At 41.3% G+C, this 27,831-nt stretch overlaps 1 protein-coding gene across 2 annotated transcripts in view; it reads left to right on the top strand.

Annotated features, from left to right (window-relative positions):
* The window catches only part of LOC132887821 (F-BAR and double SH3 domains protein 2), a 384,178-nt gene that overhangs the window by 246,778 nt on the left and 109,569 nt on the right, over nt 1-27,831 (top strand). For both annotated transcript variants that reach the window (XM_060923484.1, XM_060923483.1), the window contains exons 4-8: nt 6,821-6,900; nt 10,470-10,614; nt 12,696-12,829; nt 14,001-14,055; nt 14,847-14,975. In XM_060923484.1, the coding sequence (XP_060779467.1) occupies nt 6,821-6,900; nt 10,470-10,614; nt 12,696-12,829; nt 14,001-14,055; nt 14,847-14,975 (543 nt within the window). The remainder of the gene's footprint in view (nt 1-6,820; nt 6,901-10,469; nt 10,615-12,695; nt 12,830-14,000; nt 14,056-14,846; nt 14,976-27,831) is intronic.

The raw sequence follows: 27,831 nt of genomic DNA, 5'->3' as shown, positions 1-27,831 counted from the left end.
CCCACACAGACACGGGGAGAACATGCAAACTCTGCACAGAAAGGCCCTCGCTGGCCACGGGGCTCGAACCCGGACCTTCTTGCTGTGAGGCGACAGCACTAACCACTACACCACCATGCCGCCGGGTTTATTATTATTATTATTATTATTAATAAACAATTATCGTGGACTTCTTATATATCTGTCACTGTGGGCTGTATCAGCAGGGGACAGGAGGCTGAGGATAGGAATGTGGTGGACAGATTTATGGAGTGGTGCAGACTAAACCACCTGCAACTCAATGTTGCAAAAACTAAGGAGTTGGTGTTGGACTTTAGGAAGCAAAGGACCAGTCTGAGCCCAGTCACCATTGAGGGAATGGAGGTGGACAGTGTGGAGGAATACAGGTGTCCATATAGACAGTAAGCTGGACAAAAAACACAGATGCCCTATACAAGAAAGGTCAGAGCTGCCTGTTTTTCCTCAGGAGACTTGGATCTTTCACTGTCTGCAGAACCATGCTGCAGATATTTTATCACTGTATGGTGACCAACATCATTTTCTATGCTGTGGTCTGCTGGGGCAGCAGGGTGAAGGCAGCTGATGCCATCAGATTCAACAAGCTAATCAGGAAACCTGGGTCTGTCCTCGGAGTGAAACTGGAGTTGTTGTTGGAGGTGTCAGAGGGGAGGATGCTGAAGAAACTTCTCATCATTATGGGCAATCCCTCCCACCCCCTGCATGACACAGTGGTGTCACCTCAGAGCATCTTCAATAGGAGACTGAGGCCACCGAGGAGCAACACAGAATACCACAGGACGTCTTTCCTACCAGTGACCATCAAACTGTATAACTCCTCCCCCCTCTGCAGGATAGACAGCTGATCAGTCAGTCAAACAATAATACCAATATCGTGCAATATACTGAGTTGTCATATGCAATATTGTTTTTCCCAACACCATGTGCAATATTTATTTTCGCCATCAGGTTAGTCTCTTGCATAACTTACCTTATTTCTATTGTTAGAACTCTAACTATCCAGGCACTAGTTTTTGTTTTTATTCCCCATCTTAATTTTGTAGTTCAGACCTTTATGTTCCTGCTTTTATAGAGAAAGAGGATGTTCAACAGTAGAACAGACAGATGCACCAAATTATTGGTTCGACCACAAAGCTGCAGCATTTGCAAAACATTGTACAACAGGTTTTTGTTGTAAAAATAGCTTTAGTGAGCTTTCATTGTACATAATGTCAATCAGGAAGGCTCACATAAACCATGTAAAGCATCAGTATGCAGGTATATGTCAGTAAACATTCCTTCATTTTGCTTTGTAACTTCTGCATCTGTCGTTCCACATTGTGTCTTCTTGTTTCTAGACAACTGTGCATGCTCGTGCTTGTGGATTTCAGTGTTTCAGCTTCTCTGGACCACACAGGAAGAGGAAACTGGCTCCAGTTGCTATAACAACCCAACCCCTTCAGCTCCCTCCCCCTCAAGACAGGTGTTTATTGAGCCATGGCTTTTCTCGCTCTCTCTCTCTGTGTGCAAATAGCTAGGCTCTCCAGCTCCAGACTTTCAGTAAGTCTAACGTAAAACATACAGTACCAGTCAAAAGTTTGGACACCCCTACTCATTCATAGGTTGTTCTGTATTTTGTGTTTACTACATTGTAGAACAATACTGAAGACAAAACTGAGAACATATGGAATTATGTGGTGAACAAAAGCGTGTTTAAAAAAAACTAAATAGGTTTCATATTTTAGATTCTTCAAAGTAGCCACTGTTTACCTTTATGATGCTTTGTACACTATTTGCTTCATGAGGTAATCACCTAGATTGCTTTTCAATTAACACATGTGCCTTGTCAAAAGTTAATTAGTGCAATTTTTTGCATTCTTGGTGTGTTTGAGATCAAACAGTGAATAGTAAATAATAAAAATACAGTAAATAGCTCTATTTGATAAGTGTAGTAATCCATATTATGTCAAGAACCGCTCAAACTAAGTAAAGAGAATTGACATCCATCATTACTTTAAGACATGAAATGTCTTTTAATTAATAAAAATAAAGAAAACCATTGAATTAGAAAGTGTGTCCAAACTTTTGATTAGTACTGTAATGATATTCGTCCTTCGTGGTCGAAGATGACCATGACTTCAATTTGGTGGCTGGTGGTTGTTGGTCCGGAGGTGACTGATGAGGCCAATCCAGGCTTTGAAGGTACACCCACATGTTGACGTTCCACATGCTAAGGTTGAGTCCCTTCACTATCTTTTTGTTGTATTTTGACTGCTGAGTGGGATCCCTGCCAGCTGCGGTGTGCTGACCAGGATGAGGTGAAGCAGGCTATGTTTGAGGCACCTTTTCTAGCCCCTTCTTCCATGGAGGTGAGCAGAGCGAAGCCGAAACAGACACCCAGGGGGCTGCCAAACTCCGCTGCTGCTTCGTTCCAGCACAGAGCAACCCTATGCCCTGGGCTCAGGTTCGTGACTACAGCTTCCAGTGTTTCCACACCTCCTGCTTCACCACTTGCCCATCACCACAGGACTTGAATTTTGAAGTCATGACTTGCATGTGACTTAGATTCAAGTGAGGGAGAGTTGTGCAGCCATCAGTCTCACTCTCTCATCCTGACCTAACTGGGTCCAGGAGCAAGACAGAATCAGGATGACTGGAGCTAGGTCGGGATGCAGTGGATGGTCAACAGTGTTCTACATGTTGCACTGTGCCCTGATCACACTCCACAAATGCTTTGCTGGGTCCGCCTTCCTGCCCGTTGAACCACCAGGTGGTGATCTCTGTGCAGTCTGCCGAGTCCAGTCTTCGGTTGTAACCCTGACCAGGAGAAACGAGGAGTTGCAAGTGCTTGCTCAAGGCACCACCCCAGGCTAGTAGAGGGAAAGCGACACTCCATTGCATGGAAGTCAAGGATGGCATATGCCCACTGCTCTAATTAACAGTAAATAATAATAAATAAATAAATAATAAAAATACAGTAGTACAGTTGCTACTGTACTTAGGCACAGCATAAAATGTGATTGATGCACTCAACGCACTCAATATCCTTTTGTAGATGAAAACTCCATCAAATATGCTCTGTATGAGGCTTGTATTGCACCATAAAAATCAGTGTGAAAATGGTGGAAATGGTCACACAGAGAGCTGTTAAAAAGATGCAGTCTCTTTATAAGCAGTGTGGAGAACAAGCAAGTTAGGTTTAGGGTGTTGAAAATGACTGATATGACAATTGATTCCCAAGTAGTTTTACCCTAATTAAAAGACTGTGCATGCCATGACTGTGGTTGCTAATGAAAGCATCCCAGTGGACAAACCATATTAAAGCAAGTAGCTCTTTTGCTCTGAGTATTTCTTTCACAATGGTCTTAAAAATTATTTCTGAGAATGAGTAGACCATTTCATTTCCACAAATATATTCCTGCAAGAATGCACAGAGCTAATGATCGACACCATGATCAAGAGTGGCACATATGAGAGCAGACAATCCGATATGGTCACGGATGCTTTATTTAATGTATAAGGCATAATGTACAAGCATGACATTATAGGAAATAAATCAAAATGTGGAATGACCCTGAAAATAATTTTCCAATAACAGCCAAAAACATCCCAAAGTGTTTTCCAAAGCTAACAATTTTTAATTTATTAAAAATCTTCCATTTGTTACAATTGGTTCTTATTATCACTTGCATTGCAGCAGCCTTTTTATCAGTAGCGTCTGTTTCTTTCTCCATCTTGAAATCAGTAAGACAAAAGAAATACAGCTGTTCATGTTATATAGGCCCTGTTTACACTTGGTTTTAAAATGAGTCTTGGGTGATCGGATCATAAGTGGGCAGTGCAGGTGTAAACAACCACCAAGACACATTGTGATCCGATCACTCAAACCACTTGCCAAGGTTGTCTGGGACGCATTTGACCATCTTGAATAACTTTTGTAGTGAAAACGTAAATGCGTCTTGATGCATCCCTGACATTGACGTCACGGGAAGGTGTCATCAATGCAGGACGTGGTGGTTGCTTTGGTGACAGCGTGCCAACGCTCCAAAAAATGGAGAAAAGCACTGATGTACAGTTGGAGTGCTAGAAAATAAGAACTCAAGTGGTCAGCTGGACACCTTGGAGACACAAGATACACACAGCTGTGAACAACGATGTGTCTCAGCTATCCATTTGTAATGCATTTTAAAACCAAGTGTAAGCAAGGTCATAGAGACCCCAAACCTCAAGTGGTGGTAATTGGGGGGGAGGGGGATTGGCAACACTCTAGCAATGCTTCTCCAGCATACACAAAAGCCAGCAACCTAATTATGTTAATACACTTACCTGCCACTTTATTAGGAACACCCATCCACCTGCTGTTTTATGCAGGTATTTAATCAGCATATCACCACCAGCATTAGCTGATTGTGCAGCTTTCTTTTTGTTATTCTCTCTCTCTCTCTCTCTCTCTCGTGTGAGCCTCTTAAAGGGTGTGTTAAGAACCTTGTCTATTCTACACTTATTTTAGGCTGCACAGAGAGAGGAAGAAAAATAAAAGACGTAAGCTCAGCTGACAAGAGGGTCTGAAAAGAGCCGTCTCTCTCTCCATCCCTCCATCTTAGAACGTTTCCACCCATCCTTGCCTGCATACACCTTGGAATCACATGCAGCTGAAGGAGAATGCCTTCTTTCTTTTGGCTAAAGGGAGTAGGGATAGGGGGAGAGAGAGAGTGTGTGTGTATGATATTTCTATGTATGTTCAAGCAAGACATTCCGACACATACCACATACATGGCGTGCTATAGCAATATGAGCTCACTAGGAGAGGGAGGGACTAACAGCGCAAGCTGAATGAGGGGAAAAATCTGTAAAAAAAAAAAAAAGGGGGGGGGCATGTTAAATGGTTCTGATATTAAACTTTGGTGTTTCAGAGCTCTTTGTGTCTGTCCGTTAGTGTTTTGGCCACCACTAAGATACTACATCTGAAAAACAAAATATATCCTGCTTTAAAATAATAAGCTGGGTCTACATCCATTTGGTACTGCATGTTTATGCTAACCTAGTCTTGCTTTCGCTAGAGGGCTTGGTACTTGTCTTTGATTGTGGCCAAGAATGTGGTCCTACTTTCCCAGGCCATTTGACTGACCTTGCAAATGGCCAGTTGTTTTTACATTACATTACAGACATTTAGCAGACGCGACGTACAACAAGGCCCTGACATACCCACACTGGGCAGCCTGGGGAGCAGTTGGGGGTTCGGTGCCTTGCTCAAGGGCACTTCAGCCATTCCTGCTGGTTGACTTTTAAAGATATTGGAATGAACTGTGGTTGTTTGTTTGTTTGTTTGTTTGTTTGTTTGTTTGTTTTCATTAAATATCTAGCTGTAAGAAGCTCTTTCTTTGAGTTACAATGTTTCAGTTTGTTCTTCAGTCTATGGAGGTGCACACACAGAAGTGCAGATCACTAATCTGGTTGTGATCTTTAAGATTCTGAAGCTTGAGGCCAGAAATGTGTACAAGAGATATCAGGCAGTCTACCCACAGCCCACGATGCATTTGAGCCTGAAACTAATGTTAATCTGATACTCAGTCCAGATATTTGCACATTACATTGAGTTACCCATGGTGATAATTCACAGAAATGTATTTTCAGCATTTGTACATGATGCTTGAAATTTGAAAGCTAGGACTGCACTGAAGATTGTCGCTGTATTTCTGGAAGGATTTACGTTGTGGTGTTTGGCACTTGACTTTAATCGAAGTAAAATGTATTTGATGCTATAAATGCACTAAGCATCTATTCACAGATTTATTGTGTTGTCCTTGGATTGGTGAAAGGCGTTATATAAATTAAATGTTGTTGTTGTCATGATTAATCATTGCTATCATGAGTACTTGAGGTGGGTGGCATGGTGATGCAGTGTCATCTCACAGCAAGAAGATTCTGGGTTCAAACCTCATAGCCAACAGGGCCCTTTCTCTGTGGAGTTTGCATGTTCTCCCCGTGTCTCCATAGGTTTCCTCCGGGTGCTCCGGTTCCCCCCACAGTTCAAAGAAATGCAGGTTAGGTAAAATACCCAGCCACTGTACCAGTGTATACTTAGTGCACTGTGGGGGAGTGCACTAAGCCTTGATAGATTGGGGGAGGGTTGCATGAGGAAGGGCATCTGATGTTTTAAAAAAATAGAAAGAAAGAAAAAACCCTTTGCCAAAAGAACAGATCTGCTGTGGCGACCCCTAATGGAAGCAGCTGAAAGATGATAATCATGAGTACTTGAGGTTGTGGTGCTGTTTCAGAGCTGGGAATGTGGCAGGTGAGTACGACATAACTGTGTCTAGTTTGTGCAAGGTGAGTGTGAGTGCTGTTTACTCCATACTTTTTGTCTGTGTCTCCCTGGCTGGGGATCTGTACTGAATATTTTGAAGCAGAAATCCTCCCTTGTTTGGCCATTTGTCAGATAGATGAAGGGGTTCTGTACTGTAATTGTGCTTCTCACTTTTCTAGATGGAAACACGCATACATACCCCCTCCTTACTGCAAGCGTATGTCACAGAATTCAGAATCAACTGGCACAGTATGGTGGAGTGTGTGCGTCTAATGATGCACACTTCTGACATTGCTGTTGTCTGCTGATGTTGCTGCTCTTTGGTGTTTGATAGCTCTTTGATTCATGGTAAATGGCATTTAATGACGGGGTCATGAGAACACACATATGGCCCCTCAGCCACACTGCATTTCCTCTTGCCAAGCATGGGATTCACGCTGACAGTCTGAATAGCTGAATGGATCAGCCAATTAATGCCACTTTTGTTGTTGTCGTTTGTGTTTGGTGTCATTGCAGGCGCTGCAGAAGCTGGCCAATCAGTATCTGAAGAGAGACTGGCCTGGTATCAAACCAGATGACCAGAGAAATGACTACAGGTGAATTACTTTACACACACGATCCTCATTCTCTTGCAGAGCTAAACATGCTGTGATGATAAAGTGATTCAAATTAAATGCACACAGTTTCCCCTTCACCCCAGATATAAATATCAACCAGCAAATTTTTTTTTAGCTTTGCACTACTTGTATCTTACAAGTAGGATGCTTATAGCCTTCAGTTATATATTCAGCAAAAAACTTGCCCAAATTTCCCTCTAACTTCTAACCAGCCTCTAATTTAATCACAGCTGTAGGTTTGTTCTAGCTCTTTGCCATAGCTTTGCTAAACCAAAATAGATCAGTGCTGCCAATTAAACTAATAACTTGATTTACACAGAAAGCAAATCGGTGTGTAACGATGCACATGATGCAAAAATTTACGTGTGAATCACAGGAATGTGCGATTCAATTCTTGGAAATCAGCATTCTATTAATTATGCATCGAATGCAGTTGCACTGGTTGAACTGTTTGAAAGGCTTTAATCTCTGCAACCCTTAGTGTTAAAATATATAGAAAGCATGTTGGTCACATGGATCACATCCTGTCATGGATGTCCTGCACCATTATCAGTAATTGTTTAAAAAAATAAGTTAAAACAAGTGCTTCAGTAGCTTTCAAATGACAACAGCCCCACAGCGCTGTGATCTACAGTGCTCAAGAATGAGGTCATGGAAATCAGGCATTTTAGCTGCCCAATTTAAAATGATGTTACAGTGGTGCTTGAAAGTTTGTGAACCCTTTCAAATTTTCTATATTTCTGCATAAATATGACCGAAAACATCATCAGATTTTCATACAAGTCCTAAAATCAGATACAGAGAACCCAGTTAAACAAATGAGACAAAAATATTATACTTGGTCATTTATTTATTGAGGAAAATGATCCAATATTATATCTCTGTGAGTGGCAAAAGTATGTGAACCTCTAGAATTAGCAGTTAATTTGAAGGTGAAATTAGAGTCAGGTGTTTTCAATCAATGGGATGACAATCAGGTGTGAGTGGGCACCCTATTTTATTTAAAGAACAGGGATCTATCAAAGTCTGACCTTCACAACACATGTTTGTGGAAGTGTATCATGGCACGAACAAAGGAGATTTCTGAGGACCTCAAAAAAAGCGTTGTTGATGCTCATCAGGCTGGAAAAGGTTACAAAACCATCTCTAAAGAGTTTGGATCTACCAATCCACAGTCAGACAGACTGTGTACAAATGGAGGAAATTCAAAACCATTGTTACCTTCCCCAGGAGTGGTTGACCAACAAATGCCGCTTTTCCACTACCAACGCGGCTGAGTTGGGCTGAGCCGTGCCGTGCTGAGTCGAGCTGAGTGGGGCTGTTGGAGTTGCATTTCGACTATAACCGCGCTGAACCGTGCTGGCTGGAAGTGGGTGGACACATTGGGTGGAGTTAGCGAAAGTGGGTGGACGTCACGTGATGTCGTTAGGCGGCGCAAACAGTGACATCAGTGACCTTTTAAGCGGTAGTCTCACGACCCGGATAGTAAACAATAAACATGGAGGACATGGAGTCGTTAGTGTTGCTGGTCTTGGTGCTGTGGCTTGTTGTCACCGACAACGCCAACAGATACTGGCAAGAGCGTATAAATGAGGCGAGGCGCATAAGGCTTCAGAAATTCTCGTAATTCGTAATTCTTCTTCCGGGTTTACGGTGTTTACAGATCCCAGCGTGCTCGTGGGGCGTGTGTGGGCATGTGAGGACACTCCTCCTCACCAATCAGTGCACAGGGGAGTGTCTCCTCACGCCCCTAGCCCCACTCGGCTCGGTTTGGCTCGCTTCAGCTCGCTTCAGCCCCACTCCAAAACCGTGCGAGTTTTGGGTGCTAAGTAAGGCTGAAGCGAGCTGAGTCGTGCTGCTCTAAGGTAGTCGAAACGCGAGCCGTGTCGGGCTGAAGTGAGACGAAAAAGGGTAGTGGAAAAGGGCCAAAAGATCACTCCAAGAGAAAGGCATGTAATAGTCGGCGAGGTCACAAAGGACCCCAGGGTAACTTCTAAGCAACTGAAGGTCTCCCTCACATTGGCTAATGTTAATGTTCATGAGTCCACCATCAGGAGAACACTGAACAACAATGGTGTGCATGGCAGGGTTGCAAGAAGAAAGCCACTGCCCTCTAAAAAGAACATTGCTGCTCATCTGCAGTTTGCTAAAGATCACAAGGACAAGCCAGAAGGTTATTGGAGAAATGTTTTGTGGACGGATGAGACCAAAATATAACTTTTTGGTTTAAATGAGAAGCGTTATGTTTGGAGAAAGGAAAAGACTGCATTCCAGCATAAGAACCTTATCCCATCTGTGAAATATGGTGGTGGTAGTATCATGGTTTGGGCCTGTTTTGCTGCATCTGGGCCAGGACGGCTTGCCATTATTGATGGAGCAATGAATTCTGAATTATACCAGTGAATTCTAAAGGAAAATGTCAGGACATCTGTCCATGAACTGAATCTCAAGAGAAGGTGGGTCATGCAGCAAGACAATGACCCTAAGCACACAAGTTGTTCTACCAAAGAATGGTTAAAGAAGAATAAAGTTAATGTTTCGGAATGGCCAAGTCAAAGTCCTGACCTTAATCCAATCAAAATGTTGTGGAAGGACCTGAATCGAGCAGTTCATGTGAGGAAACCCACCAACATCCCAGAGTTTTAGCTGTTCTGTACGGAGGAATGGGCTAAAATTTCTCCAAGCCAGTGTGCAGGACTGATCAACAGTTACCGGAAACGTTTAGTTGGTTATTGCTGCACAAGGGGGTCACACCAGATACTGAAAGCAAAGGTTCACATACTTTTGCCATTCACAGATATATAATATTGGATCATTTTCCTCAATAAATAAATGACCAAGTATAATATTTTTGTCTCATTTGTTTAACTGGGTTCTCTTTATCTACTTTTAGGACTTGTGTGAAAATCTGATGATGTTTTAGGTCATATTTATGCAGAAATATAGAAAATTCTACAGGGTTCACAAACTTTCAAGCACCATTGTAAAATGATGCCTCAGACGCTGCTTTAGTTGATCGTTCAATCAAATTTTTGGGCAAATTTATGGATTTTTTTAAGATATGGTGAATCTATAGTACATTTTGTTTACAATATTAAACCCTTGTTCATAATTATTTAGTTAGTTTTATACAGACAAAAATGCTAATTGTTTTGCATTGTTTACAATTCAGAAATAAAGGCGTTTCAGTCATAATTTGCCTTCATTCAAATTTTGTTCAAAATATTCTGAGAATCAAATTAAATTGAATTGTGAACCCAGTATCATGAATGGAATCAAATCATGATCAGAGTGTATCATGATGCCCCAATAAGCTACAATACACAGAAATGTTTTAAAGCATCAAGAACAGAGTTGAGTGAGGAGTTTTGAGTAAGCAAAATGTATGTATAATTTTTTCCCCCTTTTTAATAATTTTAGATTTGTTCCTCCATTGTGATGTTCCTCCAATACCCCGACATGTATTGTTCTGTGTGACTTGTTCCCCAAATGTGGCCTTGGTAGGGAATGTGGAAAAGCTTTGCAGGCTGACACTTCTTCTGCTGCAGGAACGTGTACGGGGTGTGGAGGGCTTATCTGGAGGGCACAGTGGAGGTGAACCAGACTCGAGTCTACATTTGTGAGAACTACAAGAATGAGATATCGGACCCTGCCAAAACCGTACGCCTTTACAAAGAGCAGCAGCTCAAGAAGGTACTGTTCTCACTCTCATTGATCTACACTGATGAGTGTGTGCATTGATGTATGCCTTTAAGTTTATATTTGATAATCTGTCCCTCATCAAAAAATTCACATGCAAGGATTGGCCAAGGATGGCTCACATGACATAAAATAGCTCCACCACTTATTAAGCAATGTATCCTGTGACATAAAAAAAATAATAATAAAAAATGGATATGGTATGAGTCAGTCATGATATATCCTGGATATACCATGAATTGATGTCACAATTTCAAGCTATACGGCCGACTCGAGTCACAGCTGTGGCTCCGCGAGCATTTCTCTGTGTGTAGGTCTACATATCCTGATCATGCCTAGTGAGGCAGGCGATAGCAGGGTACATATACATGCACGGGGCAAAGGTCGCTCTGACGTAAACAACAAACATGGCTGCCTTCAATGAGTTTATGCTGAGATTCAATCTTAACACTTTTACTTTGGAATTTTTTGATGAGGGATTATAATCAAATATACCCTGCACTGAGAGGCTCTGGTAATTATGGATTCTCTTTGGTGACTGGCATAGTATGAAATTGTGAGGGGTGCAGCCCCGAACAAAATAGTACTATGCCAGTCACCTCAGAGAATCCATAATTTCAACTGGAGCCCTTCAGTGTGTGGTATATTTGATTATTATATCCCTCATCAAAAAATTCCCGTGCAGGGATTGGCCAAGGATGGCTCATGTGACATAAAATAATTCCACCACTGATTAAGCAATGTATCTCATGGCATTTAAAAAAAAAAAAGGATATGGTGTGAGTCAGTCATGGTATATCCTGGATATACCATGAACTTGCGTCACAATTTCAAGCTATATGGTCATCGACTCAAGTCTTTTTTTTTTTTAAACACAAAGACAGACTAAAATAGAAGTAATTAATATAATTGAAACAAAAACATTAACAATTCAACCAGGGAGAGTTTCAACTGAACACAATAAAACAACCACACAGTAGTTTTAACAGCGGTCTGATTTTGTGAATCAGTAATTGTTTTTGTGTACTGCTTGGTCTCGTTTTCAGATACCGAAAATAACAGTTTAGTAACCGACTCAAGTCACAGCTGTGGCTCCGCAAGCATTTCTGTGTGCGTAGATCTACGTATCATGATCATGACTGGTGAGGGAGGCGATAGCATGGTGTGTGTATGTGTGAATGAATGGGTTTAAAAAAAATTAAGCGATAGAATGGTACATTGCACATGCGCAGGTCGAAGATTGTTCCGACATAAACATGGCTGCCTCCAGTGAGTTTATGATGAGATTCAATCTTAACACTTTTTGTTTGGAATTTTTTTGATGAGGGATATAAATCAAATATACCATGCACTGAGAGGCACTGGTAATTATGGATCCTCTTCAGTGACTGGCATAATATTATTTTCTTCAGGGCTGCACCCCTCACAAAATAGTGCTATACCAGTCACCTCAGAGGATCCATAATTTCAACTGGAGCCTCTCAGTGCATGGTATATTTGATTCCTGTCCCTCTAGAACAGTTTATAAATAATATAAACATTAATTATATTTCATTCAAATTCAAAATAACATTGTAGTTGTATCACATTCTGTCCTGTTTAACCTGTGAAATTAATTGCCATGTTGTCAGTTAATTTGGCTACAAGGAGCATAAAGCGAACCAATAGAGAGATACCCAAGAAATTCATGCAGTCAATACTGTATTTTGTTTGAAGTAGCAGTAATGTTTTAAGGAATAAAATACCACCATGAAGTTAATTATTTTGACTCAGTAGTCAGAGAAAAAGAACATTTCCTTGAGAATCCAGCAGCTCATGGAATAGTAATGTTTCATCTCCCGGTTGCACTTCTGTAATCCAGCTGTAAAAATACAGATCTCATCAGTAACGAAATTATAGTAGGGTAGGAAAAAAACGTTAGAACATGTTTGCAGTTTGTACAAAATGTACATACTGAACACAATAGTATGTGTGATAATTACTTATTTTTCTTTACTGTCTTATGAGTGGAACCTAACCACCCCTTTGTTCTGCCCCTCTACGGTGGTGCCCATTCACTGCTCATTGCATGACAGTGCATCGAGCAGTTGGGTCGAATCCAGGCTGAACTCCAAGACTCTGTGAAGGATCTGGCAAAGTCCAAGAAGAAGTACTTTGAGCTGGAGCAGGTGGCCCAGGCTGTCCGGGAAAAAGCAGACATCGAGGCCAAGTAGGTCTTCTAAATGTGGTGAGGTTGAAGCCCAAAAGCTAATGGTTCCAGCATTGTCCTGTTTACAGCTTGATCATAAAGGTGCAGCAATGAAAGCCACTCTGGAGCCATCCTGTTTATCTATGATTAGAAACCAGCAAGAAATTAGTCTCAGACCTTTGAGTCTTCTTACTCAGTTATCTGCCTACTCAAAGATGATATGAAATCAAGTATGCCCTTGTGTGTTTGCTAGAAAACGCAATACAGTAATTTAGTCAGCATGTCCTCGATTGAAACCCTTCAGGGATGTTTTTTTCTTTCTTCTTTGCAGATTATTAGCAGGATCCAAAATTTGTTAATGACAGTTCAGTTATTAAGGCGCAATCCTCATGTTTAGGAGCCACTTCTAAGTACACAAGAGGGAGAGAGCGTAAAAGAAAGGTGTTTAGCTGGATAGCATCTATAGCTGGCTAGTAAAGTCAGTATTGAATTGGCCATGAGCCTAACTCCATATTTTATTCCTGGCAGTAAAGCGAAGTGAAATGGAGGGATTGGACTAGTCTGTTGTGTTCAGATGTGCAATAGAAAGTGAGGGCCATTATTCTTTTGCCTTTTCCCTCTAATATTTTCTGATTAGACCTCCACCAAGCTTCTGTCAGTCATAATAAGCTGCTTTGTTCAGATACTGTATATTCAACTACATTGATAATAGCCTCACCCCAAAAACAAATTATTCAGTTCCTTGTGAACAGCATTTCTGTTGTTTTTAATAACAGGAAAAAAGTAGAAGGTGCTCCACTATAACTGACTGCTTACTGCAGTTTAATACATTTTGCTTCCATCTGATCTGGGTTTGACACAGAGCCATAGAATTCATGTTACTTCCTGTTCAGGGACTGTGTGGCTGCTAATCTTGGTTGAATTTGTAATGCCCGCTTTCTCTTTGTCACGCAGGTCTGAGTGTAGGCTGATTGAGAATGCCTTTTCCTGCTTTTCACAACTCAAGAACAATCTAGTCCTTGTTTTCTTAACCACTGTAAATTTGCAAAGTGTTCTTCAATGGTGGGACCGGTTCCACTGTGATTGCTTTCAAACCCACATGATGATGGTCTTTATGCTGTGGTGTCTAGAGCTGGGTTTGATTTACAGTGCCTGAATGCTGAACTGATTAATGTCTGCTGTGTGTTCCCAGGTCAAAGTTGGGCCTGTTTCAGTCCAGGATTAGTTTACAGAAGGCCAGCATCAAGGTGAGCAATACAACCTCAATCCAAATGGATATCACTTTCTTTGACTCCTATTCCTTATAGGGCTGGGCAATATGATTAAAGATACTAAGTGTTTGCGAAGTATGACTAGAATTTTTTTTTTAGTAGGTAATGACCCTGCTGTACCTAATGCACTTGTACCTGCTGTACCTAATGCGCGCGCACACACACACACACACACACACACACACACACACACACACTCTCGAGAACCTTTGTCACTTACATATACAGTTCAGTCAAATTCTTTTCTTTGCATATTCCAGCTTGTTAGGAAGCTCAGGTTCAAGCGCAACTTTGGACCTGATATGGCAGTCAAGCAGTCTGATAAGTCTGATAAGGCCCTCAAGCAGTCAGGGTTAAAGGTCTTGCTCAGGGTCCAACAGTGGCCAGTGCAGGGATTTGAAATCACAACCGTCTGATATCACAATAAATAAATGTCATGAATAAATCACAGGTACTGCCATGAAGACCAACTGCGTGTTTTCATAAGGAATAAAACATGATAGGGTTGTGTAATGTAGCCTGGTATTAAGGAGAGTTAGTGGTATTAACCCAGAATTGATTATTTTCCATTAACAGCGCTTCTCGAAGTGTTGTTCCTTTTAAATATTTTTTTATTTGTTTAAAATCATGCTTTTTATCTGTTTATAGTTACATTTAATGTTCTGGAATGTCTGTGAAACAAGTTAGTTCCTGCTAACAGTTACATAATAACAGTTAATAAGACAGTTAATGCAGCTGATGTTATTAAAGTGTCATTTGTGTTTTAGCTCAAAGCCAAGAGGAGCGATTGCAACTCCAAAGCCACCCAGGCCAGAAACGAATACCTTCTTACACTCGCGGCGGCCAACGCACATCAGGACCGCTACTACAACATGGATCTGGCCAACTGTATCAAGGTGAAAGCTGAGATTTATCCAAACAGCATTTTAGCCAATACAGTATGTGTTGTTTATGTGAATTAACCAAATTCAATTTCTCTATTTTTGAAGCCCAAGCTATTGACTATACAACCCCGATTCCAAAAAAGTTGGGAGAAAGTACAAATTGTAAATAAAAACGGAATGCAATGATGTGGAAGTTTCAAAATTCCATATTTTATTCAGAATAGAACATAGATGACATATCAAATGTTTAAACTGAGAAAATGTATCATTTAAAGAGAAAAATTAGGTGATTTTAAATTTCATGACAACAACACATCTCAAAAAAGTTGGGACAAGGCCATGTTTACCACTGTGAGACATCCCCTTTTCTCTTTACAACAGACTGTAAACGTCTGGGAACTGAGGAAACAAGTTGCTCAAGTTTAGGGATAGGAATGTTAACCCATTCTTGTCTAATGTAGGATTCTAGTTGCTCAACTGTCTTAGGTCTTTTTTGTCGTATCTTCCATTTTATGATGCGCCAAATGTTTTCTATGGGTGAAAGATCTGGACTGCAGGCTGGCCAGTTCAGTACCCGGACCCTTCTTCTACGCAGCCATGATGCTGTAATTGATACAGTATGTGGTTTGGCATTGTCATGTTGGAAAATGTAAGGTCTTCCCTGAAAGAGACATCATCTGGATGGGAGCATATGTTGCTCTAGAACCTGGATATACCTTTCAGCATTGATGGTGTCTTTCCAGATGTGTAAGCTGCCCATGCCACACGCACTAATGCAACCCCATACCATCAGAGATGCAGGCTTCTGAACTGAGCGCTGATAACAACTCCGGTCGTCCTTCTGCTCTTTAGTCTGAATGACACGGCATCCCTGATTTCGATAAAGAACTTCAAATTTTGATTCGTCTGACCACAGAACAGTTTTCCACTTTGCCACAGTCCATTTTAAATGAGCCTTGGCCCAGAGAAGACGTCTGCGCTTCTGGATCATGTTTAGATACGGCTTCTTCTTTGAACTATAGAGTTCTAGCTGGCAACGGCGGATGGCACGGTGAATTGTGTTCACAGATAATGTTCTCTGGAAATATTCCTGAGCCCATTTTGTGATTTCCAATACAGAAGCATGCCTGTATGTGATGCAGTGCCGTCTAAGGGCCCGAAGATCACGGGCAAACCAGTATGGTTTTCCGGCCTTGACCCTTATGCACAGAGATTCTTCCAGATTCTCTGAATCTTTTGATGATATTATGCACTGTAGATGATGATATGTTCAAACTCTTGCACTGTAGATGATATGTTCAAAACACATTTTACACTGTCGAACTCCTTTCTGATATTGCTCCACTATTTGTCGGCGCAGAATTAGGGGGATTGGTGATCCTCTTCCCATCTTTACTTCTGAGAGCCGCTGCCACTCCAAGATGCTCTTTTTAACAGTCATGTTAATGACCTATTGCCAATTGACCTAATGAGTTGCAACTTGGTCCTCCAGCTGTTCCTTTTTTGTACCTTTAACTTTTCCAGCCTCTTATTGCCCCATCCCAACTTTTTTGAGATGTATTGCTGTCATGAAATTTCAAATGAGCCAATATTTGGCATGAAATTTCAATATGTCTCACTTTCGACATTTGATATGTTGTCTATGTTCTATTGTGAATACAATATCAGTTTTTGAGATTTGTAAATTATTGCATTCTATTTTATTTACAATTTGTACTTTGTCCCAACTTTTTTGGAATCGGGGTTGTAGAAGGGCATTAAATAATAAGAAGGTATGTTGCACAGCTGACAACTGAACTTTCCTAAAGGCATACAGAAAAGACCCAGTCATGATTTGTGGTGTCAGGTGATCAGTAAAATGCTTTTAACTCCTTTGTGCCCATATTAACATTAGTTAAGCGTGCTTCCAAGATATTGGCTACATTAAAACACCAGCAAGCTAGCTAAATGGAAAGGCAATGTTAGCTAGCTCTCATTCAAATAAAAATAAACATGTATTAGCCTGAAAGGAGAGGATGGCATGGTGGTGTAATGGTTAGCACTGTCGTCTCGCAGCAAGAAGGTTCTGGGTTTGAGCCCAGTGGCCGGTGGGGGCCTTTCTGTGGTTTGCATGTTCCCCCCGTGTCTGCGTGGGTTTCCTCCGGGTGCTCCAGTTTCCTCCACAGTCCAAAGACATGCAGTTAGGTTAACTTGCTACTCTAATTTGTCCATAGGGGGGTGTGTGCGCACGAGTGCACAGAAAGGAACTGACCACCCTACTGTTGTGATTCTGGCCAAGTCAACCAAATACAGTTCGCCTCAAGCCCGGATCAGGTTCAGCAGTGATGGCGACAAAGACCCTCAAAGGATCACATTTACCTAGCATATAACCAACAAGTCCTTGATTTAAAAAAATAAATAAATAAAACACTTGACCTGCTATTTTAAGACCATTAGTTGGCTATAGAGGATTTCGACGTGACGTCACAGGTCACGTGACGCCCCGGTGTCCGCCATTTTGAAGGTCAAGCTAGCTAATGTCAACAACATAGTAGCTGGTATGTTACTGTAGCAATGTTTACGTTCAGTCATTTGGATGACTGTTAAAACCTTTCAGTCTCAAGTTTTTCCTTTACTGTATTTACTAGTTTACTGAGCTAGCGCGCTAGCTCGGGCAGGCTGGGAGCGAGCGCGCTAGCTCGGGCAGGCTGGGAGCGAGCACGCTCGCTCCCAGCCTGCCCGAGCGCGCTAGCTCAGTAAACTAGTAAAGGAAAAACTTGAGACTGAAAGGTTTTAACAGTCATCCAAATGTTTTCTGCATCTCGCTCCTTTTTCTTTTATGTTTTTTCCCTGGTATTTCCCACACGTCTGACTGCAGGTCAGGAAGATCACCCGCGCTGCAGTGCTGCAAAGCCAGAAAAAGATAGCCTGGTAACGTGTATGGATCACATACACCAGCATCATTGATTTTCTGGTGATATCACTTCTTACTCGCATCATCTAGGCCGGATAAAATACTCGACAATGAGACTTCGTCATGATCAACAGTGTATCGCTACCGGTAGTCGCCATATTTGTGACCGTCAAAATGGCGCCGTCTACTTGTTGACATGGCAACGGTCACGTGGGTCGAGAACCTCTATAGGCTCTCACTCTATGCTAACAAAAACACTCAGCTCTCTACTTTCTCTCATTCATTGTTTCTTTAGCCTATAAAATAATAAATTAAACAGATCATTGACTGATTTTAAATAACTGAATTAAATAAACAGATCAATGACTGAATTAAAGCAATCAATGGCTGATAACACTAATTTGAAATTTGATGAAAATACTTTGTAATCTCCTGTATTTAAGAAGCAGTTTCTCATTCAACAGTGACTTTCTTTGAAATCTGTATCAAGACCCAAATTTAGTACACTTCTCTTATCCCCATTGTTTTGACTGGTTGCCTGATCAAGCCAGTCATAACCTTTTGTGCTTTTAGAAAACATTGAATAACTGATACTTCAGTGTGCATCTCAAACTGTACTGTTCTCTCATTATTCTCACGCTCGGCTGTACTTCATAAAGCTGGTGCAATTTGGTTGACTTCTCTTTTGCCAAGTTGACGTCACGAACAGAAATGCAGTCACAAAACATTCATGTTCTCTCAGTGAGCTATATAATCTGCATCTGTCCACTTTCCAGCCGTGTCCTCATGCACCTCACCATAATGAGTCATGCTCACTTTGCCCACTTTTTTGCCCACTTTGTCTTGAAAATGTTCTGAAAGAACAGGTTTCTTTCTTCTTCTTTATGTTTCTCAAGACAGTCCATTATCAAGACAGGTCAAGACATATCTGTAGAAAGTTAGCAGTGTGTCCCTCATCATGCTTTGATTTGCTTTTCTAAAAATTTGAGATTCACTGGGACTGACAGTCAGAGAAGTCATGTCTCCTTCACTGGGATTGATGGGCACAGAAGCCACACCACCTTCATTAGGACTGGCGGGCACTGAAGCCACACCTCCTTTGTCGGGACTGATGGGCACAGAAGCCACACCTCCTTCACTGGGACTGATGGGCACTGAAGCCACACCTCCTTCGCTGGGACTGATGGGCACAGAAGCCACACCTAACTTCGCTGGGACTGACGGGCACAGAAGTTCTGTCTAATCCTCACTTCCTCTGAGTCTACATTTTATTCTATCTGACAACTGAGGTTAGGCTGGACCTTGGTACTTAATAAAGTTGTGGTTCAGTGCGCATGCCTGGGTGTGTGTGTGTGTGTTTGTGTTTGAGAAGCATGTCTATTATGCACTATGTTCTACTTTACACTCTCAGGGTCACTTCCCAGCACCTTGTGTCTACAGAGACCCATCATAACCACGAGAACAAGCTTCTCACTTTTACCCGTCAGCTTTAACAAGCCTGTATACACAGCTGTGCCACCAAGCTGTCTGCCTCTCAGCCCACTTAGCTCAGCAAAATAATATACTGCCCACTTACTCAGCACAGACCACCTTGTATCATTTTTGGCTCCGTTCTTCTGCTCTTCAAAAATGACAAGTGCCTTTTCATACTATTGTGGGGGTCAGCAAAGTATTTGCCAGCATACACTGACAGCAAAAGAATAGGTCCTTATTTAGATATGCAAACCCATAAACCTGTGCATATTCCTTTTTTTGGGGGGGGAATTCCGGCAACATATCTTTACACTGACCTCTTCAGATTGGGCCTTTTATCCAAATACTTGAGCTACTTGTTCAGAGCTTGTGATGTGTCCATGTCAAAAAAGAAAGGAATGTTTTCTTGGAAATGCTTACATGTCAGTTATTTAGAGGACGAGCTTAGCCCAAAAATTTATTATTTCTTAATTATTTTTTAATTAAGCCTGATATTTCTAGAGCAAAGCTATGAAACGCAAGCTACAAACACCAAATTTGTCTGGGCTGATTGACTAGATGTGGGTTGAAGAAAAAATTAAGTATGTTTTATTGTATTTAGTTTAAAGGACACTGAAACTTTGTGCAATGCACATGGGATTTGGTTTTATTAAGAATATTTGATTTTATTTTTCTTATGGTCTTTTGGATCATGGATACAGTATTTTGGCAATATGCTTAAAATTCTAGTAACATATTCTAGTACTTATATTAATAGCATATGAATCTGCTAGTCCATATAAAGAATATAAGAAATGCTTACATCAGTCTAAACTTTCAATCCGTTTTTTTAATGATCTTGGGCCAGTATCACATATTTGGAGTGAATTTTTCATTCTAATGTTCTGGCTCCTTATCTTTATGAAACATTCAGGCTGAACAGTACATGAAGACATTCTTGGTCTAATTGTGGATTCCCTGAGCTACAAAATACTGATGCAAGGGGAAATATATTTCCTATCTGAACTGCTTTTTTCTAGTGAATGATTGTTAGCCGAAATTCATACTGAAACATCGCTGTGTGCATGTGCAATCCTGGCTTCGCATAGTGGGTAATGCAGATTTTAAAGACTCAGCATAAAAATGTAAGGGATTAGTGCCAGATGTGTCTGGAGCGTTGTTCTAAACATGAAACACGTACAGTATGCACACTAGACAGTACTGTATATTGCTAATTCTGAAATTTATGCCTGAATCCCATGCCAAAACGTTGGGACAAGGGTTTCAAAACAATGTTTGAAAATTTTCCCAAAGGGCAAATGCAAGATATTTCAGCCTCTACAGTAAATAACATCATTAAAAGAATCAGGAGAAATCACTACATATAAAGCACAAGTTCAAAAGCCACTACTGAATGCCTATGACCTTTGATCCCTCAGATGGAACTGCATTTAAAAGCATGCTCCTGTGTTGGATATCGCCACATGGTCTTGGGAATACTTTGACAAACCATTGTCAATAAACACAGTTCATCACTGTATCCAGGTGTTCATAAATTTTTGGCAAATGCAAGATATTTCAGCCTCTACAGTAAATAACATCATTAAAAGAATCAGGAGAAATCACTACATATAAAGCACAAGTTCAAAAGCCACTACTGAATGCCTATGACCTTTGATCCCTCAGATGGAACTGCATTTAAAAGCATGCTCCTGTGTTGGATATCGCCACATGGTCTTGGGAATACTTTGACAAACCATTGTCAATAAACACAGTTCATCACTGTATCCAGGTGTTCATAAATTTTTGGCCACTGTGTGGCCAAAAATTTATGAACACCTGTCCATCACACATATGTGAACCTTCCCAAACTGTTTCCCCAAAGTTGGAGGCACAAAATTTTATAAGATGACTTTATTAATGCTGGAATATTACAGTTTCTCTTCACTGGAACTGAGAGACCCAAACTTGTTCCAACATGACAATGCACCTGTGTATAAAGTGAGATCCATGTAGACATGGTTTGCTAAGGTTGGAGTGGAAGAACTCGAGTGTCCTGCCCAAAACCCTGACCTCAGCCCCACTCAACCTTTGGGATGAATTGTAATGCAGACTGCACTCCAGGCCTCTTTGCTCAACATCAGTGTCTGACCTCTCTAATGCTCTTTTGGACAAATCCCCATGCTCTAAAGCCTTTTCCAAAGAGTAGAGGTTATTATATGAGCAAAGGGTAACAAAATGTACAATGGGATGTTCAAATAACACAAATAAGTGTTATGGTCAGGTGTCCACAAACTTTTCGCCATATAATGTATACTGTCTTCTCAGTGATGCCTTTTTCATGGGCGTATGCTTAAACATAACAACACCAATCTACTGTCTGCACATGTTACAACAGCATGGCTGGGTAATCTAAGAGCTCTGGTACTGAAAAAATTGATCCTGGAAGAATGGAAAAAAAAGCAGCTTTCTAAACTGGATCAGTTGGTGTTTTTCCATCCCCAAATGATTATTAAGTGTTGTTAAAAGGTAAGATGATGCAGCAGAGTGGTAAACATGTTCCTGTTGCAACTTTGTTGGAATATGTTGCAGGCATCAAAATGAGTGTATACTTACAGAAAATTCATTTCTTAAGGTAAAACATTAAATATCGTATTTTGTACTGTGTTTAATACGGGTACTTTTATTTTTATTACCATTCACATGCTGTCCCAATTTTTTTGGAATTGAGGTTGGGAATAGATTAAGTCACTACCCCTGCGTTACATTGAGATAAGTAACATATTTGGCTAAGAGCTGATTCCTTCCAAACACTAAGTCTGGGGCTATACTTGACACATGATCATGCATATGAGGGCAAAAACAAGATAGTTCTCGATGCAGAACCAAAAGACCATTGGGTGCACCTGGACCTCATCCAACTCCTATAACCCTAACCCACGGGATGCTTGACAGTATATAAGAACAAACTTGCCTAGCTTGAAACACCCGGAGTTGTCTCCACAACCCAGACTCGACTCCAAGCAAGTAGGAGAATCTGGATCAGGTCCAACTCTGCCCCCTGGACTTTTGGTTCTGCAGTGAGAGGTTCATGGCAGACACAGCAGTTGCACAAGTGCCATTGTTCACATACTTGGCTGTGTATCTCTGACTAGAGGACAGTCAGAGCTGAGACATAACCAGTACCAAAATACCTTTTTGACCACTTCCTCTGATTTTGCACAAGTTAAACAATGAACCTTGAGGGCGTTAACAAGGCTACGATAAATGTGTTGTGAAAACGGCAGAATCTACATCATCAGCGCCAACACAGATGAGCCAGCTCTTTTAGGTGAACCTTCAGCGCCAACTCCCATATGAGCCTGATTTTTTTTTTTTTCCATCTCAGGTTTTTTTGTTTGTTTGTTTTGGTATGGTTTTTATTTTTATTTATTTTGTACAACCCCGATTCCAAAAAAGTTGGGACAAAGTACAAATTGTAAATAAAAACGGAATGCAATCATTTACAAATCTCAAAAACTGATATTGTATTCACAATAGAACATAGACAACATATCAAATGTCGAAAGTGAGACATTTTGAAATTTCATGCCAAATATTGGCTCATTTGAAATTTCATGACAGCAACACATCTCAAAAAAGTTGGGACAGGGGCAACAAGAGGCTGGAAAAGTTAAAGGTACAAAAAAGGAATAGCTGGAAGACCAAATTGCAACTCATTAGGTCAATTGGCAATAGGTCATTAACATGACTGGGTATAAAAAGAGCATCTTGGAGTGGCAGCGGCTCTCAGAAGTAAAGATGGGAAGAGGATCACCAATCCCCCTAATTCTGCGCTGACAAATAGTGGAGCAATATCAGAAAGGCGTTTGACAGTGTAAAATTGCAAAGAGTTTGAACATATCATCATCTACAGTGCATAATATCATCAGAAGATTCAGAGAATCTGGAAGAATCTCTGTGCGTAAGGGTCAAGGCTGGAAAACCATACTGGGTGCCCGTGATCTTCGGGCCCTTAGACGGCACTGCATCACATACAGGCATGCTTCTGTATTGGAAATCACAAAATGGGCTCAGGAATATTTCCAGAGAACATTATCTGTGAACACAATTCACCGTGCCCTCCGCCGTTGCCAGCTAAAACTCTATAGTTCAAAGAAGAAGCCGTATCTAAACATGATCCAGAAGCGCAGACGTCTTCTCTGGGCCAAGGCTCATTTAAAATGGACTGTGGCAAAGTGGAAAACTGTTCTGTGGTCAGACGAATCAAAATTTGAAGTTCTTTATGGAAATCAGGAACGCCATGTCATTCGAACTAAAGAGGAGAAGGACGACCCAAGTTGTTATCAGTGCTCAGTTCAGAAGCCTGCATCTCTGATGGTATAGGGTTGCATTAGTGCATGTGACATGGGCAGCTTACACATCTGGAAAGACACCATCAATGCTGAAAGGTATATCCAGGTTCTAGAGCAACATATGCTCCCATCCAGATGACGTCTCTTTCAGGGAAGACCTTGCATTTTCCAACATGACAATGCCAAACCACATACTTTATCAATTACAGCATCATGGCTGCATAGAAGAAGGGTCCGGGTACTGAACTGGCCAGCCTGCAGTCCAGATCTTTCACCCATAGAAAACATTTGGCGCATCATAAAACGGAAGATACGACAAAAAAGACCTAAGACAGTTGAGCAACTAGAATCCTACATTAGACAAGAATGGGTTAACATTCCTATCCCTAAACTTGAGCAACTTGTTTCCTCAGTCCCCAGACTTTTACAGACTGTTGTAAAGAGAAAAGGGGATGTCTCACAGTGGTAAACATGGCCTTGTCCCAACTTTTTTGAGATGTGTTGTTGTCATGAAATTTAAAATCACCTAATTTTTTCCTTTAAATGATACATTTTCTCAGTTTAAACATTTGATATGTCATCTATGTTCTATTCTGAATAAAATATGGAATTTTGAAACTTCCACATCATTGCATTCCGTTTTTATTTACAATTTGTACTTTGTCCCAACTTTTTTGGAATCGGGGTTGTAGATGTAGGCAATGCTGTTCCTTTGGCAGTATCATTGAATCAAAATGCTTCCATGGAAACCTCTTTTCAACATCAGAGCTGTTTGTTAGTATGAATGGTGAGATGTGTTTGAGTTTCAGCTCTGCTGCACTGCTGTTTGTTGAAAATGTACTCAGTGTAGTCAAATGTATTAGGAGAGGCGATCATTTATCAGAACTGAAGGAAATGAATCTTCATAATGAAGTACAGACCAGGATTCTTCCACATTCGTAGTGTCTTGCTGATTTTGCAATTATTTTGTGATTTAGAAGATAGAAATAGTTTCAGCCATGGTTACAAAAAGACAAACAAATACTAGTCAAAATATTGCAAACTTTTTTTTTTTTTGAGCTAAAAATGCCAGAGTGCCAATTGGGAGCCAAAACAGTTGACTCTTGTTGGTGAGCTGAGCTAAATGATCTGAGTCACTGAAAAGAGGCAAAATTCCCTTCACTAATATCAGACCATTAATCCAATCTTTTTGCAACAGCAGAGAATATATTTAATGATGGCTGCTATGTACTCTTGTTTATTTTTAAAGCTCTTAATGGTCTGGCCACTCTTAATATTGCTGAGTTATTGTCACATTCAGTTGTGTTAAGATCCTTTGGGTCTTTATTGCAAAATCGAAGATCAAAATTAAAACTCGAGGGTGACCTAGCATTCGTGGTCCACATCTCTAGACTCAGGTGGTGTTTACATTAGACCGTATCCGTCTCGTTTTCGTCGCGGATGCACTGTCCGTTCACATTAAAACGCCGGGAAACGACTCCACAGGCGGAACAACTTGAATCCGCCAGGGCCCACGTATTCAACCCAGTTCGTATCTGATCCGGTGCTGTGTAAACATTGAGATACGAGGAAACGCAGTGCTGAGCTCTAGCTGACGTCGTCATTGTACAACGTCACTGTGACATCCACCTTCCTGATTCACTGGCGTTGTTCATGCCACGTTGGTCATGTGACGCGACTGCTGAAAAACGGCGCGGACTTCACTTCCTGCTATTGTTTCCGCCTTGTATCACCTTTTTGTTTTTCATTAAAGAGTATAAAAGTATGAATATAATGCTTTGCTTTGTCATTCTTAATGTTGTTCATGGTAAGATGCAAATACTGCCCATTGTGTAGTTATGATTGTCTTTAGGCTTGCCATCCTTCCACTTGCAAGTGGTGAGTGACTTGCGCATGCCCGATCACACACTGGGATCACACACACAGCGGCTCAGTCCTGAATCACTGCTTGTGTGCTTCACTCGCGCGCTCTGTGAGCTGCACAGGGCCGGAGTGCGCACCCTCCAGAGGGCACTCGCTGTTCAGGGCAGAGTGATTTGGAGCGCAGCCGCTGAGGAGGAAGCGCTGAGCCGCACTGACACATTTCAACTTACGTGCCGTCTAATTAGTCATGTGATTAGCATATCCGTGTATTGGCGTTGCTGTGTGCACGCGAATCGTGTATTGGCGTTGCTGTGTGCACGCGAATCGTTTTAAAAACGTTAATCTGATGATCCGCTGATACGGTCTAATGTAAACACCACCTCAGTGCTCGGGTCAGAGGGGAACCATCAGGACCTTCTAGGCCTTCAGAGAAGGCCCAAACATATCAGCATTTCAAATGTTAGATTTAATTTCTTTCATTCTTTAATTTCTTCCATTCTTTCATAATTTCATTATAAGTATTCTCTTCTAATTCTAATTTGGCCTCATTTTCTATCAAACTTGCTTCAGAAATGAAAGGGTTACTGTCCTGAAAACATTAAAATAGGGTTATCCAATGAGTTTTTTTTGTTTGTTGTTTCTAGGCGGGGCGGCATGGTGGTGTAGTGGTTAGCACTGTCGCCTCACAGCAAGAAGGTCCTGGGTTAGTGGCCAGCGAGGGCCTTTCTGTGTGGAGTTTGCATGTTCTCCCCGTGTCTGTGTGGGTTTCCTCCGGGTGCTCCGGTTTCCACTACAGTCCAAAGACATGCAGGCTAGGTTAATTGGTGGCTCTAAATTGACTGTAGGTGTGAATGGTTGTTTGTCTTTATGTCTCAGTCCTGCGATAATCTGGCGACTTGTCCAGGGTGTACCCCGCCTCTCACCCATAGTCAGCTGGGATAGGCTCCAGCTTGCCTGTGACCCTGTACAGGACAAGCGGCTACAGATAATGGATGGATGGATGGGTCTCTAGGCAGAGAAGGGAGCTGGCTCACTCATTGGTTAGTACTTCAGTGCTGGGACAGAAGGCCATGGCAGTGTATGTTTATGTAGGAAGTGACAGATGAATTAACCAATCAAATTTTGATTTATTTTGGGAGGGACCAAAAATGTATCGCCCTAGACCTCACAGAAGGCCAACACTAGCTTAACCGCGAGTCAGCGCCATCAGCGCAGCAGTGGAGTAACCTTCCAGCCAGTGTTCCATCAGTATTGTTAGCGAATGCTAATAAAGCCGTCAAACCAGTGCTATCAAGCTCAAGTAGCACAGGCTAATGACTGAGAAACTAAGATTTCTGCTTCTGGACTCTTCTTCCACGCATGCTCACCACAGTATTTTTCACTTATACTTAAATATTCATTTATCTATGTAATTTACTTAGTTACTTTTAAAATCAACATAGACAGCTACACACAACGGAGCTACCTGGCAGCCTGCCGCTAATCCCTTGCAAAATCTTTTGCCCTGTTGCTTTTTTGGTGTGTCTGGCTAAGTTTTGGCTGACCTGAAGTCCCAGCTCTAATAGTAATGGTTCGTCACTGGCTTGGGTGCATATATTTGGGTATCTGGAGTGCCTACCAATCTACAATCTCTGCAATAAGACACCCAGTTTGTTTTGAGCTGCCTATTTCAAAACATGTGCTTCAATAAGCTGTTCAGATTTGGCTCCCCTTTCTGTCCCAAGGGGAGCTCATTAGAATTATACTACCTCCTTATCTGAGTATCTCTACCCATGGCTTGAGAACTGCCTTTGAAAATGATGAGTCATGAGGAAAGTGCTTCCTGATTGGCTGGCGGAAGAGATGGTTGGGGTGAGCAGTGGCTCATTATCATTTAAAGGAACAGGCACACAAATCAACCCTTTTGAACAGGGCTGTTTAGGCAGTGTGAGAAGCGAGCTGTGGTGCTTTGTATTTGTGGTATTTTGACCAAAGCATGTCACAGACATTTCAGTAAAACCTCAGCGAACTGTGTCAACTTGTGGAAAAGGGGTAGAACACATCACCTTTAAAGCATATAGGCAGAACCATGACCTCACTTTCGTTTATAAATGCCTTGAGACCTTAAGAATGGCACAGGAATAGTTTTAAGTGTTAACAATAAATATAATATAGTAATTTTTACAATGAAAGTGATTCATATAGGTAGTGGTCTGAGTGAATGACGTTAACGTCTGTAACATCACAGCAGGAAATCTATCGGTCTCATCGCCATTTCCGTTATACTAAAACACAGAGCTGACTGCAACTCCAATCCTCCATTTTG

This window comes from Neoarius graeffei, chromosome 6 (genome assembly GCF_027579695.1).
Source record: "Neoarius graeffei isolate fNeoGra1 chromosome 6, fNeoGra1.pri, whole genome shotgun sequence".
NCBI lineage: Eukaryota > Metazoa > Chordata > Actinopteri > Siluriformes > Ariidae > Neoarius > Neoarius graeffei.
Note: the sequence above shows the minus strand (reverse complement) of the source record. Positions and strands in the feature narration are given on the sequence as shown.